General features: G+C 38.4%; 1 protein-coding gene across 2 annotated transcripts; it reads left to right on the top strand.

Moving 5' to 3' along the window:
• Positions 1–349: 349 nt before the first annotated feature.
• On the top strand, positions 350–15,344 carry GLT8D2 (glycosyltransferase 8 domain containing 2). Of its 2 annotated transcripts, none has more exons than XM_048302743.1 (10): positions 350–978; positions 4,364–4,459; positions 5,352–5,537; positions 5,643–5,811; positions 7,489–7,606; positions 8,983–9,067; positions 11,471–11,583; positions 12,254–12,420; positions 14,064–14,176; positions 14,757–15,344. In XM_048302743.1, exons 3-10 carry the CDS (start codon positions 5,516–5,518, stop codon positions 14,927–14,929), a joined length of 960 nt encoding a protein of 319 aa, XP_048158700.1. In that variant the 5' UTR covers positions 350–978; positions 4,364–4,459; positions 5,352–5,515; the 3' UTR covers positions 14,930–15,344. The 2 variants fall into 2 exon arrangements, with proteins under 2 accessions (XP_048158700.1, XP_048158699.1); XM_048302742.1 differs by lacking the exon at positions 5,352–5,537 and adding an exon at positions 2,913–2,957 and having other exon boundaries at positions 356–978.
• Positions 15,345–15,422: the final 78 nt, after the last annotated feature.

Below are 15,422 nucleotides of genomic sequence, written 5' to 3'. Positions count from 1 at the left end.
CTTTTTAAAGACCTTTACTGACTACTACTCATAAATTTTGCACTGCCTCACAATAAATATAAAAAAAATAGTTTAGAGTTGAAGATATTTATTATTATTCCTTTCAGTACTCATGAAAGTCTTGTGACAAAACAGTGTTCATTCCTAGAAGGGAGGGACAGAATTCAAATAAAAGAAGTGCTGTAGAAATAAAACTGCAAAAGCATTCCAGGAGAGCTTAGGAGGCAGGGTATCACCATGTGCTGGTTACCTTGATCTAAAATCCTTTTTAATGTAAACCAAACCTGTGGATTAAATGCTCAGAGATTAGGAAACAAGATGATTCAAGTCAAAATGCATGTTCAGAGTTGACTTTTGCAAGTTTCCCTTAGCTTTTGACTCACAAGAACTCTGCCAACAGACACTGGAAAAACTTTGGCCTTCTGTTAGACTTTGGCATGTTGTAGCCTGGCTCTTGCACACTAGTTACCTGTTCACATTCGCCATAAATAATGAATAAAAACCTAACTTGCAGCTAGATTGTTGAAGTAACTTCTGGAAGGGTTTGTTTCCTTCTCTTTCCCCCACCCCTTTAAGACTTCTTGTCTTATGGGATTTGTTTGCAATCTGCTAGCTGAAGCTCTGAGGCAAGTTTGCCAGATCTGGGGCTGCCTCATCATTCTGCACATCTGGAAGTGGTTTATGTGCTCTCATTCCTCCAGTGCAGCGTCTGGACTCTGTGCTATTCCTCAGCGGCAGAGAAAGAAAGGAAAATCAGCACAACTCCAAAGTAAACTTTGAAGAGTCCGAAAAAGGAATTGAATCGTAAAACTGTTACTGTGCCCTGTAAGGCCCTTGTTCGGGTGACTTCAAAGGAGGATGGTGGTCAAGGACGCTTTGGCAAGAGTGCTTACAGCTGTGGGCTATCTAGGATCCAAGTAAATAGCTCCACAGCGCTTCAGGAGAGAGGAGTCCCGAATATTGTGCTGCTTTGAAGAGGTAAAAGGACTAATTAAGCAGGAAATATCTGAGCAATAATGTCACTGGTTTTGAGCTTTCCCTTCTGCAGCCCCTCGTTTTGTTATAGGATTTGGCAACTGAGTTAGGGACTGCCAGGTTCCAGGAAATAATGTCTGCAGTCAGAAAAACCTGAGTAAATATTTGCAGGGGAACAAGTATACCTCTCTTTTCTTAAAAATCAGTAGGTAATCAATTGGTGTTTCAGAGGCTTAGGAATGCTGTAGTTGTAGAATTCCGACTGGTGTGAGAGTCTGTCTTGGATTTTAAGGTTTAAAACATGGTTCAGTTTATGTGGATTTAATAATTTCTGAAGATAGCATGAAGCTGTGGCTGTGCAGCTTTCATCTTGCAATGATCATCAGGACTGTTTGTGGCTGTTGTTACAATTGCTAATTCAAAGACAGTAGGCAGCTCTGTGGAAATCGGGGAAGATTGTGATTAGCTAAAGTGGGGTTAGAAAATTAGTCCAAGAGTGTAGCAGGTTCCTTTGTTGCTCTGCTTACCTAAATGAGTAAAGTTTTTAAATGTAAAAGAAGGCAGTATTTGTGTTTAATGCATGAGAGAAGGGCTTTCTCAGCTGTGGTTTTTTCCGACAGATAAGCTTGATTTCCTCTGTGTAAATTAATGCCACATGAAGAGAACGGTCTGCTGGAATGTAGATAAGTAGTGCAGATGTGAAAGAATTTCCAGAATACTCCTTTCTCACTGCAATTTAGTCATCAGCTGGGACTTAAATACATGTGAATATAAATGGTTTGTGAACAAAGCTACATCTTACGTTTTTTTAGTATTATTTTTTGTTGTCATTTAATTCATTGTTCAAAATAGAGACTAATCTAGGATGCTGCCTGAACTTGAGCACTAACCAATGAGAGGTGGTCAGTTTTGTGACTCAGGTTTCAAGAATTCTTGCTGTTCTGTCTGATTTGTCAAGGAGCTGGAATAAACTTCATTTTTATGTGCGCATAGTACCCATCTTATTTCTTTATCTGTGCTGTAATATGTCCATATCTGTGTATGTGGAAACAGAAAAAATTGTTTTCTGTTCTATGCCTACATAGTATAAAAGTTAGATCACACAGTTGGATTTTTCTCTACCCCCCTCCCAACCCCCTCCCCCCCCAGCTTCTGGTGCTGTTTTTTGCTGTCTGTTGTTGTTTTGGTAATCCGGTTTGTGTTTTCCTCCATAAATGGTAGTTTTGGGTCCAGAATTCAAACAAATGTTGTATTTCTCATAATCCTGTACTTTAGGGATTATGTTCTGTCTTCTCAGGAATAAAATCATGGCTGCTCTCAGGCCTGGACTAGAAGCACAATTTTAGGGAAGGCAACGTCCTTTTCTTCAGCATCACAAAAAATGTACATAAATAGAAGCCACATTACACACACTGGAAGGATAGCACTGTAAGAAAACATTTTCACTATTGCTCTGCAATTTTTTGAGAGTCTAGAAGACACTGCCCTGGTATGAGATTCCCATGTGTTTGGGAATGCATGCTCTAGCAAGAGATTAGTAATTGCGATAGTTATTATGTTTGAGGTGAAATCAGAGATAAATATATTCATAAATTGCATTAGTGGGTGTTTTAATACTTCTTTGCAGAGTATCTTAAAAGGTACTAAAAATCGCCTACTGAATAGATGATCAGATGGGATTTATTAAAATGTTTTTTACAAGCTATTAGTTGCTTAAATTATTAATAAAAATATTTCTAACTCAGAATATTAGTTATTTGTTTAAAAAAAGGTATTTACAGAGATTAAGTGCAGTTTTACTTTTACCAGTTCAGCAGTAAAATTTGATAATCCAAAACCTAGTCCTTTATATAACTAACTAGAATTCATTTCTGGCATTAATGATATTTCTCTCTTTTTTTTTCTTTTAATTATTTTTTTATTTTATTTTACCACAGATCACAGTTCTCATCCAACAGGACGCATGGCTCTTTTAAAGAAAAGTAAGAGAGATTAAAAACATTTGAAAGACATATTTTTTAAAAAAGAGGACAGAAATGTCAAATCCAATTTCTCATGCAACTGTTATCACAGTTGCATATGACTTTATAGTTCTAGTATTGCTAAATTATGCTTAACTTTAAGTATGCAAATAAGTCTTTTCCTGTTAACTATGTCAGATGAGTACAATCATAATTCCCATTAATTTAAAATTACTCACTTGAGACTGGAGATTCTGACACTTCCCACCGATACTGCAAGTAGCTGCTGTTTTCATGCGAATTGTGCCCAGAGCCCTGAAGCTGACTTTTACAGAGCTCTGCACATTAATGCTGTTCATACTCAATATTGAGATGTGGCCCCAAAAATTTTGGGGTTCTCATCAGCTGTAATGGTCAGTGACTGAAAATGGACTTTTGCCTTTACTTATGTGCCCAAAATTTCTCAAAAGTCAATGGGCTTTTGCTCATTTGGTTTAAATTAGTGCAGGTTTGGTGACATATGTTTACCAATTTCAATCTAGTCTTGCGGCCAGTTGGCCATTTTGATTAAAATAGAGCAGAACTCCATTCCCTTTGCTCTTTTGAACACCTTAAGTACGTTTTATGGTGGTGCAAAAGTAACAAAGTAGTCTGAAGCAACACCCATCATCATAGTAACTGTTGATGAGGGCAATGGATTCCTTCCCTGTTGTGTTTGGTGAACTCTCCCAACTCCTGCACATGCTTGATTTGTGCTGAATGACTTAAATTTGTACAAGACAGTCTTTTAGGGGCTATAAATCAGAATACACAGCCAGGTCTTTGCCTTGCTTTGATGTTATTAATTTAAATTACCCTGTCAAAATAAGTATTTTCAAATATATTGAAACATTCCTGGTTTCTGTAGAATGGTGGGTTTGTTTTTCTAGAATTTTTAAGGTTTTGCTCAAATACACCTTGAAAATCTGAACATTGAAGTAGATAAAAAAATTCTGCTGTGTTTGAAGTTTTATGAGGGAAGCATGACAGAATGAAGGGGCTACATAAAAATAATTAACTCATTAAGTGTGTGTAAACAGACAGCAGACTAGCCAGGAAAAAAATGTTCCAAGCTCCTGGTAAAGTTCAGACACCTGAATTTTCTAGTATGGATAACCCATATATATCGGGAGTCTTATGATTTAGTGAGCAAATTAACCATGAAAATCAGATAGTTTGGGATTACTTTAACAGGGGTGAGTTAATGTTGTGTTTTATAACATAAAATTTTAAGCTTGATCAAATAATATGAGAAAAACACAACAGAAACAGCTTATGAAATTCTTCTATCATCTGTACTGGTTGCAAATTGGATTTTGTTTTTTTAATCAGCTACTTGGGAATCAGCTGTTATACTGATTGTTAACACATTCTCCCTCTTGTTTCAGTTAACCAGATCTTACTGTTACTTCTTGTTTTAACCGTGTGCGCTATTCTGTATAACAAAGTTCACCAGGTGCCATTGGCATTAAAAAATGAAACAGGTAAGTGACTTGCGCTTGTGTTTCACTTATGTTCCTGTTTTATTTTCCTTATGTCTTACCTTGAACAGCACTTTTCACCTTACTGAATCCTGTTTGTCCTGCAGTAGATGAGCTACTCACACTGTTGCATATGGTCTGGGATGAAAAAACGTTTTGCTTCTGAGTTACTTTATTAAAATCATGGGAGATTGATAGTGATGACTAAGAGTAGTAAATCTGATTAAGTTTTTATCCAGATGTCACTGATGTAGATGGATGCTGGAGTATATCCTTACTTGAGCTGAGCAGATTGGAGTTGTCAAGTGGTAATAAAGTTTGATCATGACCTGCCTCCCTGGGAATGTTCTTGGCCTGCTTATTCATTTCAGCTAGAGCATCAAATCTTCACATTTACAGCAGAAGTTTTTGCTGGAATTTTTATAGTTACAGAAACCTGCTAGGTTCATGAGGTTGGACTGGTATTAAATGTTTATACAAATAGCTTATTCACTGTTCCCAAGGTAAACAAACTCTGTCTTGATATAAATAATTTATTTTCAGTATATTTTTGTTGGGCTTGTTATGAGTGTAATTGTTATGTTTTAACAGTATAAATATATCCATTTAAGTTCTGCAAGTTAATCAGTGCTAATCAGGGATAAAAATCTTCCTTAGCAGGAATGTGACCTGATTCGGTGTAGTTTAGGTATTTTCCCTTATATCATTAGCAACTTCCTGCTGGTGCAAATTTTTGCACTATTCCTTTCAAGTCAGCTTGCCAAAGAAGTGGAGCTCATGCAATTGCTCTGTCTCTGACTTACCTCCTTCCTTTGATAATTTTGGAACCTATTGTTCAATTTATGCTAAATATAACTGAGATGTAGAAGTCTCAAAGGTATTCAAACCTCTTCAGGTTTCATATGAATAAGCAGCTACATGAAGGACAGGCTGAATTGTGCCCCTGCTGAGTAGAAGATGCCAAGAACTCTCTTATTTATTCTCTGGAGGCATCCATCAGTCCAGTCAACCTGCAAGTAGTTCTGGATTAGCAACAGCTCAAGTTGTGTGCCTTGCCAGATGGGGATGTGTATAGGACGTGGTAAGCAAAAAAATGGGGTGACGGTGAAATTAGTCCACTGCTTATGGAAGTACTTAGTCATTTTTGTGACCCAGATCTGATGTAAAATGGGTTTGTTTCTTGTAGTTGATTTGGAGAGTCCTGAGGAAATGGAAGAAGAAATCCCAGTGGTGATCTGCGCTGCTGCGGGCAGGATGGGCGCAGCTGTAGCAGCCATCAGTAGCATCTACAGCAACACAGAGGCCAATGTTTTGTTCTACATCGTTGGGCTGAAGACAACCATCCCACACATTCGGTACACACCAGCCTTGTTTTGTTTCAGGCTGTAGTTAGAGCCACGTGATTGTTCCCCCTAGCACAGGCGTAACACTTGGGAGGACTTCTCAGGGAAATGGAGTGCTATTGGTAGCAACCCGCAGGATTCCGTACATGATGGAAAAAGGACACTTTTTCCTCCACAAGACACTGACCTGTGCAAAGGGGTGTGAAATAGCCAGGCCATGCCATACCTGTGCTTCTCAGCCTTTTGTAAATAGGCTGCAGAAGAGTCTGTAGTAAGGTAAGGATATACTGTCTACTTGTCACAGTCCCACTTTGTGGCACAGCACTTACCTCTCCTCTGGTGCTGTGTCTTCAGCTTTAGAGTAGAAAAACTTGCTGTTTAAAGCTAATTTCAGCTAAGATGATGTATTAAAGTTACAAAAAGAGGCCCAAAAAGTATTGCAATGACTTTCCTTTCTTTCCATTTCACTTCATTCCTTGATTTCTCATTTCATTTCCTTTCATGAAATGAGAATTCTTCATTTCATGAAAGGAAATGAAATCTCAAGATTTCAATGAATATCATCTCGTTAAGTTTTGGTTCATTTCACATCACTTGATTTCATTCCATTCAATTTTGTTGTTTTCACTTAATTTCAGAATTTTATTTTTCTCAGTTTCACTTCATTACATTTTTCTTTCCTTTCTATCCATTTTGCTTTAATCCATAATTTCTCAATTTATTTCCTTTCATGAAATGAAAATTCCTCATTTCATGAAGGGAAATGAAATCTCGAGATTTCAAGGAATATAATTTCTTGATGTTTCATCTCATTTCAATACACTTCATTCCATTCCCTTTCATTTATTTCACATCATTAAATAATTGCCTTTCCGTTTCATTTCATCATATTTCGTGTTCCTTCTTCTCATTTCACTTCATTCTCTGAGGTCTCATTTCATTTCTCTCATGAAATGAGAATTCTTCATTTCATGAAAGGAAATTATATCCTGATATTTCAATGCATGTAATTTCATGAAGTTTCAGCTCATTCTGTTTCAGTTTTAAAATTTGCAAACGTTGTCTTAAAGAGGACCAAGTTGTGAATGAATACTAAAACATTTCTTGGCAGTTCTCACCTCTGGCTACTTCACTTCTGTAGCCTTTGTACCCACAGTTTGTGTCAGGAGAGAAAATAAACAGTGGCGATAAGAAATCTGACAAAAATATGAAAAAAAAATTAGTTTAGTCTGAAGAAAACATCATCAGGAGGTGACGTAGAAGTCATCTGGAAGAACATAAATCTGTGAAAGGAAGAAAACTAACCTCAGCTTTAAAAGCACTGTAGATAGGATAAGAAATAATGATCCTTAATTATAGCAAGAGAACTTAGAAGAATATAATTCATTGGAAGTAATGGTGAAAGCTGGGTTGTTTGGGCAACATACAGAGTCTGGTTTTGGCAGTGGGGTAGAGTGTTTGTTTTGTTGGGGTTTTTGTGGGGGATTTTTAAAAAATTTGTTTCAAGAACAGGTTTCACAAAGGTCTGTGTGCAATAGCTTTAGACAAGTGATTCTGTGTTGGGATAGAATAGATCAAGTGAGCTTTCAAGGTCTCTTATTATTCTCCTAAGTATATGTGAATTTCATACTGGAAGTACTTGCCACACACTTGATATTTCTGTTATCAGTTCTCTTCTTTTTATTATAGAAAATGGATTGAAAATTCTAAACTGAAAGAAATAAAATTCAAGGTTGTGGAATTCAATCCTATGGTACTAAAAGGAAAAATCAGACAAGATGCATCACGTCCTGAGCTACTGCAGCCTGTGAGTCAATGAACACCACATAATAAATTGTTGAGGTTTTTAATGTTTATATGGGCTTTAAACCGTCCTAAGTCTGTTCCATTTCATGGAGGGGGTGTGTGTATGTCTCTTCCAATGCAAGAACTTATGGCTATGAGATCAAATTAGTCAGAGTGACAGTCAGCAGAAACAAGAGATGTTGCACACTTTGCATGCAATGAGTGCTACATCTCTAGAATTCCTTGCTGAAAAGTCTTGTGGGTGTAAAAATGTACAGGGGTTCAGTTAGGATCGAAGTTCATATTTAGACAGATCACATCTAGATCAGAAAATCCCTTGAGCTGAAAATAACTGAAAGCTAGGAGAATACTTGGAGCAACTGTTCTGGATGCTTGCTCTATTTTTATTTTCCCCTGAGCATCTGGTTAGGGCCACTCTGAAGACAGGTGCTGGGTAAAATGGTCTGAATCCTTACGGTTGTTCTTACATTGTCAGTCCTTTTTCCCTCTTCTCTGTTCTTCATTGCTGTTGTAGAAGTTGTTAGCCCATGTCTGTGGTGCCACTCAAATCATTCCTGTAGAGTGGATTGATGATGCTATTAAATGTTGAAGTGTTTGGTGTGATGTATGCTGTAAAAGTGCGCTAGGAAGAGCATTGGCAGTGGGTCCAGAAAGGTGCTCCTTCCTCTCTGCACTGGTGAGGCTGCATCTGAAGTACAATGTCCAGTTCTGAGCCCACCAGGGCAAGAAAGATATTGACTTACTGGGACAAGTCCAACATGGGCTCCAAAGATGATTAAGGGGCTGAAGCATCTTTTGTATGAGAGGCTGAACGAGTTGAAGCTGTTTCAGCCTAGAGAAGATCAGATTCAGGAGGATCTTATCAATCTGTATAAATACTTGAGGGGAGGGACAAGAGGCAATGGGCACAAATAACATGAAATTCCGTCTGGGCTAAAGAAAAGACTTTTTAAATCATGAGTTTAAAAGTATCAGGTTGCCCAGAGAGACTGTTGGGTCTCCATCTGTGGACATATTCAGGACCCAACTGGGCATGGTCCCTGTCAGCCTGCTTGAGTGGACCCTGCTGCAGAAGGGGAGTTGAACAAGACGATCTCAAAAGGCCCTTTCCAACCTAAAGGATTCTGTGAGGAAGCAACAGTTTTGGGTTGCATGGTTAGGGCCATAGGAAATAAATAGGGATAAATAATAACATCAGTAACAGTAACAATACTGGATTTGAGGTAGTAGTAAAGCTGTGGGGGAGGAAGCAAATGATCACTGATTGGTGCTCAATGAAAAGAGAAATTCAAACTGACTTAATAGACACAGAAACCTGAGACTACTTCATTAAACAGTTTTACCATTTAATCTATATTTTTTCTTTCTGTTTAATAGCTGAACTTTGTTCGATTTTATCTTCCTTTGCTTATCCAAAAACATGAGAAAGTAATATATTTGGATGATGATGTCATTGTTCAAGGTAAGCTCTTGTATGAAAAGCACTTTCTAACAGAATTAAAATCAAAGTTATTGCAGCTTTTACAGCCATTTGGAAATATGAGCTATAATAGAAACTGAGGCAGCTGCTCAGTGTGAACTTAGGGAAACTACAAATAATCTGTTTGCTTAAATGAAAGTTTGAGGAAGAACTTATCTGCATATATTTTGAATAATTGTGATCAAAAATGTATGTGGGTTTCATTTAAATTGATTCTGGTCAATTGCTGAAAGATACCATGGATTTCACTCAGATGCTGCAATGTTTATTAAGTGTGTGACATGCATTTCCTGCTAGTATTTAAATTCCCACAAATGCTACCAATTCCTCATCCAGAATTGCTGCTCTTGAGAGCAAGAGGAATTTACTCAAATAAGAAGATTGAAACTCCAAACACTCAAAATATGGTTTTGAGCATCTTCAGTTCAGAATCCAAAGCAATTCGCAGAATCACAATCAAAGATTTCAGAGTTCCTAGTCAAGTGGGAGCAATTACAAGACATTAAAATCCTGAAAAAATCTCTTTTTTTTCTTATCATCAAAGTAATCTCTTTTGAAGACCAATTACTTTTTTGAAGATTCATTTCTTGTGAGTGTTTTTCTCTTCTGTTTCCCAGCTGCTGTTTTTTTCTCCGTAGAACTGTTGTCTTCATAATTGTTTTATCACATTTTCTTGTTCTTTTAAAGCACTTTTTAACCAGAGTGTTGTGCTTTAATGCTGGTGGGCAGCTGAGCCCCACATAGGGGCTCATTTACTTTTCCCCATACCCACCTGCAGTGGGATGGGGGAAGAGGAAAGGAAAAACAAAAGCAAGGAAACTTAAGGGTCACAAAAATACAAACAAATGAATAATTGCTTAATAAGCAGAGAATAAGTGGGATAAGAGAGAAGAAAGGAGAACAAGTCACTACTCTGGTGGATAGACTGATGCCCAGCCAGTCCCTGAGCACAAGCTGGCTACCTACCTCACTCCTCCTTGCCCTAGCTAGGGCCCAGGGACAACAAAACCATTTTACCTATTCTTGTTAAACATTAAAGGGATGTTTCAATGAAAATTTCCTTTGGAAAGAACTGAGTATAACTACAATAAATTTTTTGGCCTAAATTAGTCTTTGCTGTAAGAACAATAAGACCAGTGAATTTACACACAACAAAAGTATATTTCTCCACTGCTTTTCTGCACCTTTTTATAGTTTTGTCTCTCTAGAGGCAGATTTCAGACCACCTGCACTTAAAGGGGTCACTATTTGCTGCTTTATAAAAGACAACTAATCTGCTCTGCCCGTCTCATTTTAGTTTGCCATTGACTTCATATTACAGTTCCTCAACACGAGTGTTTCCAGTGGCAATCTCTGCTTTTTTTTGTTGTTCTGTCTATCATCAAGGGGCAGCAGCAATATTTAACTCTTTGAAAGGTTCCAGGTCTTCATTTGGACTCCAGTTTTACGGGCAGCTCAAGCTGAGCCCACCACTTCCCCGTCACCCCTCTCTGCAGCTGTGTTCACCAGCACTGGGCTTTCTCTTTCCCTGGGGGTGTCAGCTGATGGTGATTGTGGAGCTGCAGGATAAAGGTGCAGTTTCACATTACACCTCATGGTAGGCTGCTGCTGACCAAGTTGCCTGTCCTGTCCCCAGGCAGCTCCTGTTAGGTGTGTAACCTGCAGTTGTGCAGCTGCAGAAGCAGCTGATTCAGCTGTTTCACCTGGCAGAAGACCAGCAGCACAACTAGTAAAAGAGATGAAAGCAAAAGTAGAACTGGAAGCTGTAAGGGGTTGGGATGCAGGCTCACTTGTGCTTCCCACCTGCCCTGAAACTGTTCTGGCGCATCTTGGGTACCTGACAGCCAGGTGATGAGTGAGGTGCTAGGCACTGCATTGTCTCCCTCAACCAGGAAGGAGCTGGGTGGGCTGTGAAGTCAGCAGGGATGGTCAAATGATAGGCACATTTCAGTCAGCCATTGCTGAGAATCCAGGTATCTCCTAGGAGGTATAAACGCAATAACACCAGGAAAAACCTCATCTGTGCAAGGCACTGAAGTGGCACTTCTGTGGGACTTGAAGAGGCTCAGAATTGCCTGTGCCCTTCCTCTCCAAAGACGAGCTCTATGAATGCCTAAGTTTGTAACCAGCTTTTTAACAGTCCAATTGGCTTCTGCTGTAGCTGATTTTGGACACCCAAAACATGAATGTATTGAATACCAGTGATAATGTCTGAAGAGAGACCTTAGGCATCCAGGTGCAGGACTCAAATTAGAAAATGGTCCCATATTACAAAATTGAATATCTGGTGTGGTTATAAGTAAGATATGAGAACTGATGTTATCCTATCAGCTCTGTAGCAGTGCAGTAGGTGTTGTCTAATGCTTGTGACCTTTCTGTAATCAGGTGACATCCAGGAACTCTACGATACTAAGTTAGCTCCTGGACATGCAGCAGCTTTTTCAGATGATTGTGATCTGCCTTCTACACATGAAATGATTAGAAGTGTAGGGATGCAGGTAAGATGCCATTCTGGAATTCTAATAATGAATGTGTTTGCCCATAAGTGTAAGATGATTTTATGCGTTTTCCCCAAAGCGAAAGTTTTATATATACATAGATAGCTTTGTAATGGTTGTACAAGTAATGAAAGACTTTTTGTAGTAACTCTGTAATGCTATGCAGAGTCATTTTCTGCAATAATTTGAACCTCTATTGTTTTTTGCATTCTACTAATTTACATTTGGTATTTTGCTATCAGTAGATCACGAGCATTTATAGATCATTCAATGAAGACTGAATGTATGATATTATTTGGGAACAAAACCTAGGAAAAAACGGTTTGAGGCTAATTCCTGACCTGAGTTCCCCAGAATTGTCAGTGCATCCCTCTAGCATTACGGGTACAGTTGTGATGCTGCATCATTTAGTGTGAGCTACTAAAAGACAAACAGAGCGAGGGAAAAGCCTTATCAAACTTCCATGGTACAATACTGTGGGAAAAGCAATTTAGTATCAGGAACTATCCTGCCTTACAGCCTTGTCATATGGAAACCATGACAGGTAACCACTATCCAGAAACTCATCCTTGGGAGAGCATATTTAGTCTCCCTCTCAGTGACAGTGAGATGCATTTACACGTATCTTTAGAGATTCAAAGGGGATGAACATATTTTTTTTATTTCTTAGAACACATACATGGGATTCCTGGACTACAGAAAGCAAGCCATTAGAGATCTTGGCATCAGCCCCAGCACCTGCTCTTTTAATCCTGGAGTAATTGTTGCTAACATGACTGAATGGAAACATCAGCGGATCACAAAGCAGCTGGAAAAGTGGATGCAAAGAAATGTAGAGTATGTGTAGAAATCCAGCTTTGCACTTTACTTTTAATGCTTGGTTTACAGCTTTACTTCCTGTTTAAAAGCTCTTACAGTTTTGGGGGTTTTTTTAACTCCAAGCAGTCTTTCTTTTGAGATCTTGTCAAGTGAAATAACTCATTTTCCAGCATTTCCATCTGTTTAAATCTGACCAATTCTGTACCAGGAAACAGCCACTTGGAATTTTAGTCTTGTGTTTACTCACAAACCACGCTTAATCCTGAGGGACACTGAGAACATATGGTTCTCATTTTGGGTGACCAGCTTAGCCTGAGATGAAGCCACTGAATGATCTTCCCTTCCTGAGGCTGGCTTAAAGGAAGAATGTTTCCTTATTTGCATGGGGACTCTCTTGTTTTAGCGTCAGCCAAGCTGTAACTGGACACTATCTTTTTTTGAACACCAATAGAAAACACTTCTTTTCTCTAGCTGAATGAAATTTTACATTTTTGTTATTGACCACGAACAAGTCGTGACACAGTGAAACAATCACCATTTTTAAAATTAGTTCCCTGTTGACCTGCATTTGAAAACTTGGTGTTTATTTTCTTTCTCTGCAAAGGATTAAATTTAAATTTAGTAAGATAAAATTGACCTGGAATAGTTTGTGCTATTGTGCTGTGTCCATTACTTGTTAGTTTCAATGAACAGAGGAGGTACATGAATGGGAAGTGTGTGAATGGGTGAGGAGCCAAATGTTTTTCTCTTACTCTACTTACGTAACATTCTGACAAACTATTGCTGTGCTCTTAAGGAGATATTAAGAGTAAAGCCTCCATTAATGTTACTTCAAATTTAATCTATAAAGTTGATTTTATGCCTTAATAACACATTCATGCTCCTTCTAGCTGGATTTTGAAATGGTAGTGAAAAAAATTGCCTAGCAGTTGAAACCCAGTTTTGAGGAGAGGTTATGATTTTATTGTTCTGTAGCTACTCAGCATCTCTTGCTACTTCCCAAGTTCCCTCCCCATTGAACCAGGGGGGTGGCACAGTGTCCCATAGGTGGGGTGGCTTTGCCCATGTGCCAACCGGTCAGCAGGGCCATCAGCACACTGTGGCCAGACATCTGTCTGCCACCTCCCAATGCCTCCTCTTACCATGGTTAGGCTTGATCTAGCCCTGGATTTATCACAAAATTCATAGGAAACTGATACTCTTTAGATACTAATTTATACTAACTAGGCTTTGACAAAATCTAGCTGGAGGTTAATTTATAGGTCTAAAAGCTGGGGGAGGGAGAAAGGGGAAGAAAGAGGGACTTAAAAACATGGAAAAATGTACATTTTCTTAAGAAAACAGGCTAAATTCTTTGATTGCTTTATGTTAACAGCTTTTTCCCTACAGTTAACTTTGTCAGCCTTGAGAATTATATTCTGTGTGTAGAAAAAATTGGTTTCATGTTGGGTCTGACTCCCATCTTACTTGAGCAACAACTCACTCCACGGGAATTGGAATTGCAAATATAATCAATTAACAGCAGAAGGAAGGAGTATGCCGAAAACTGATCTGTTCAAAATTATTTTGAATTTTGCTAGATACTTATTTTTAATCTTCTACCTTTTGTACTAAAGATTGCTTGAGGTTTTGAACATATTCTTCTATTTCTCCTTTTGCAGGGAAAACCTCTACAGTAGCACCCTTGGGGGAGGCGTGGCAACCTCTCCAATGCTGATTGTATTTCATGGAAAGTATTCCTCTATTAATCCTATGTGGCACATAAGGCATCTTGGTAAGTTTAATTTCTCACCATTTGCAAGCTGGAACTAAAGTGAGCTTGTGAGATTCCAGTGCAGGACCCTATGTGACTTTACCTCATGCATTACTTACACGGAAAGAATATATGCAATATCTGAATACAGTGAGAGACTGAAAAAAATCAGTCTTTTGCTAGGTGCAGTGGAAGAAAATGGGAGGCCTGGCAGTGTTTGTTGTCAGCATTCTGGAGGATGTAGTTACCTTTCACCTGGGAGTGGTGAATTATCCTAGGAAAAACATAATGACTTAGCTGGTATGGTAAAATGAATATTTATTATTTTGGTTTTAATCCTAGCTATGCCAAGATGTTAAAAGTGTTGAAAGAGGAAGCTTTCAGAGAGGAAACTTGCTGAGATTTTTTGCTGATGCAACATAAGAGACATCAAGCTGAAAAACGCTGCTCTATCATACAACTAGTTGTAAATTAACATGACACCATGCTAATCAGACTTCTGAAAAAAAAAAGACACCTGAATTTAACTCACTCTATAGTGTCTCCCATTATTAAAAGCCACATTTTTCAAAATATTTTTTTTTTAAATCTATCCATGCAGGTTGGAGTCCTGATGCTCGTTACTCAGAGCAATTTCTTCAAGAAGCTAAATTACTTCACTGGAATGGGAGATACAAACCTTGGGACTATCCCAGTGTCCACACTGATCTCTGGGAAAACTGGTTTATTCCTGACCCTTCAGGGAAGTTCAAATTAACTCGTCCTGATAGCTGATACTGAAATACTGCAAAATGTAGTGTATGGGATGCATTTAATAGTTTGATATGCAACATGTTGTATGATTAATTGATTTTAGAAAACAAAGTATTTGTTAACTGACCATCAGTTTTGTGTGCTTATGGCAGGAGAGGGAGGCTGGAGTGATCAGTACAGTTCAGATTATCCTGACTTGCATGTAAGGTGAGGAAACAAGTTTATTTGACAATGAAGTTCTTTCATTAAACACTTAAAGAGGTGAAATTCAGTGCCAGACAGCGTGCTTTAATTTAAGGTTCTTTCTAAGCAAGATTCCAATGTTTCCTGGTAGAAAAATCTACACAAATAGCTGCATTATTATGTACAAGAAGTGTTCAGTTATCTAGTGCACATTAAACAGCCTGAAATGAAAACTTGGGCACATGTTACTGAGTTCTGTTGTGTGGTGACTCTCTTTTGTGGCATTTCTGTGTATGACACATCCTGTAGTGTACTTAGCAAGATGCAAAAG

Source organism: Corvus hawaiiensis, chromosome 4 (genome assembly GCF_020740725.1).
Source record: "Corvus hawaiiensis isolate bCorHaw1 chromosome 4, bCorHaw1.pri.cur, whole genome shotgun sequence".
NCBI classification, from domain to species: domain Eukaryota; kingdom Metazoa; phylum Chordata; class Aves; order Passeriformes; family Corvidae; genus Corvus; species Corvus hawaiiensis.
The sequence above is the reverse complement of the archived record's forward strand: the minus strand, read 5'-3'. Positions and strand labels throughout refer to the sequence as shown.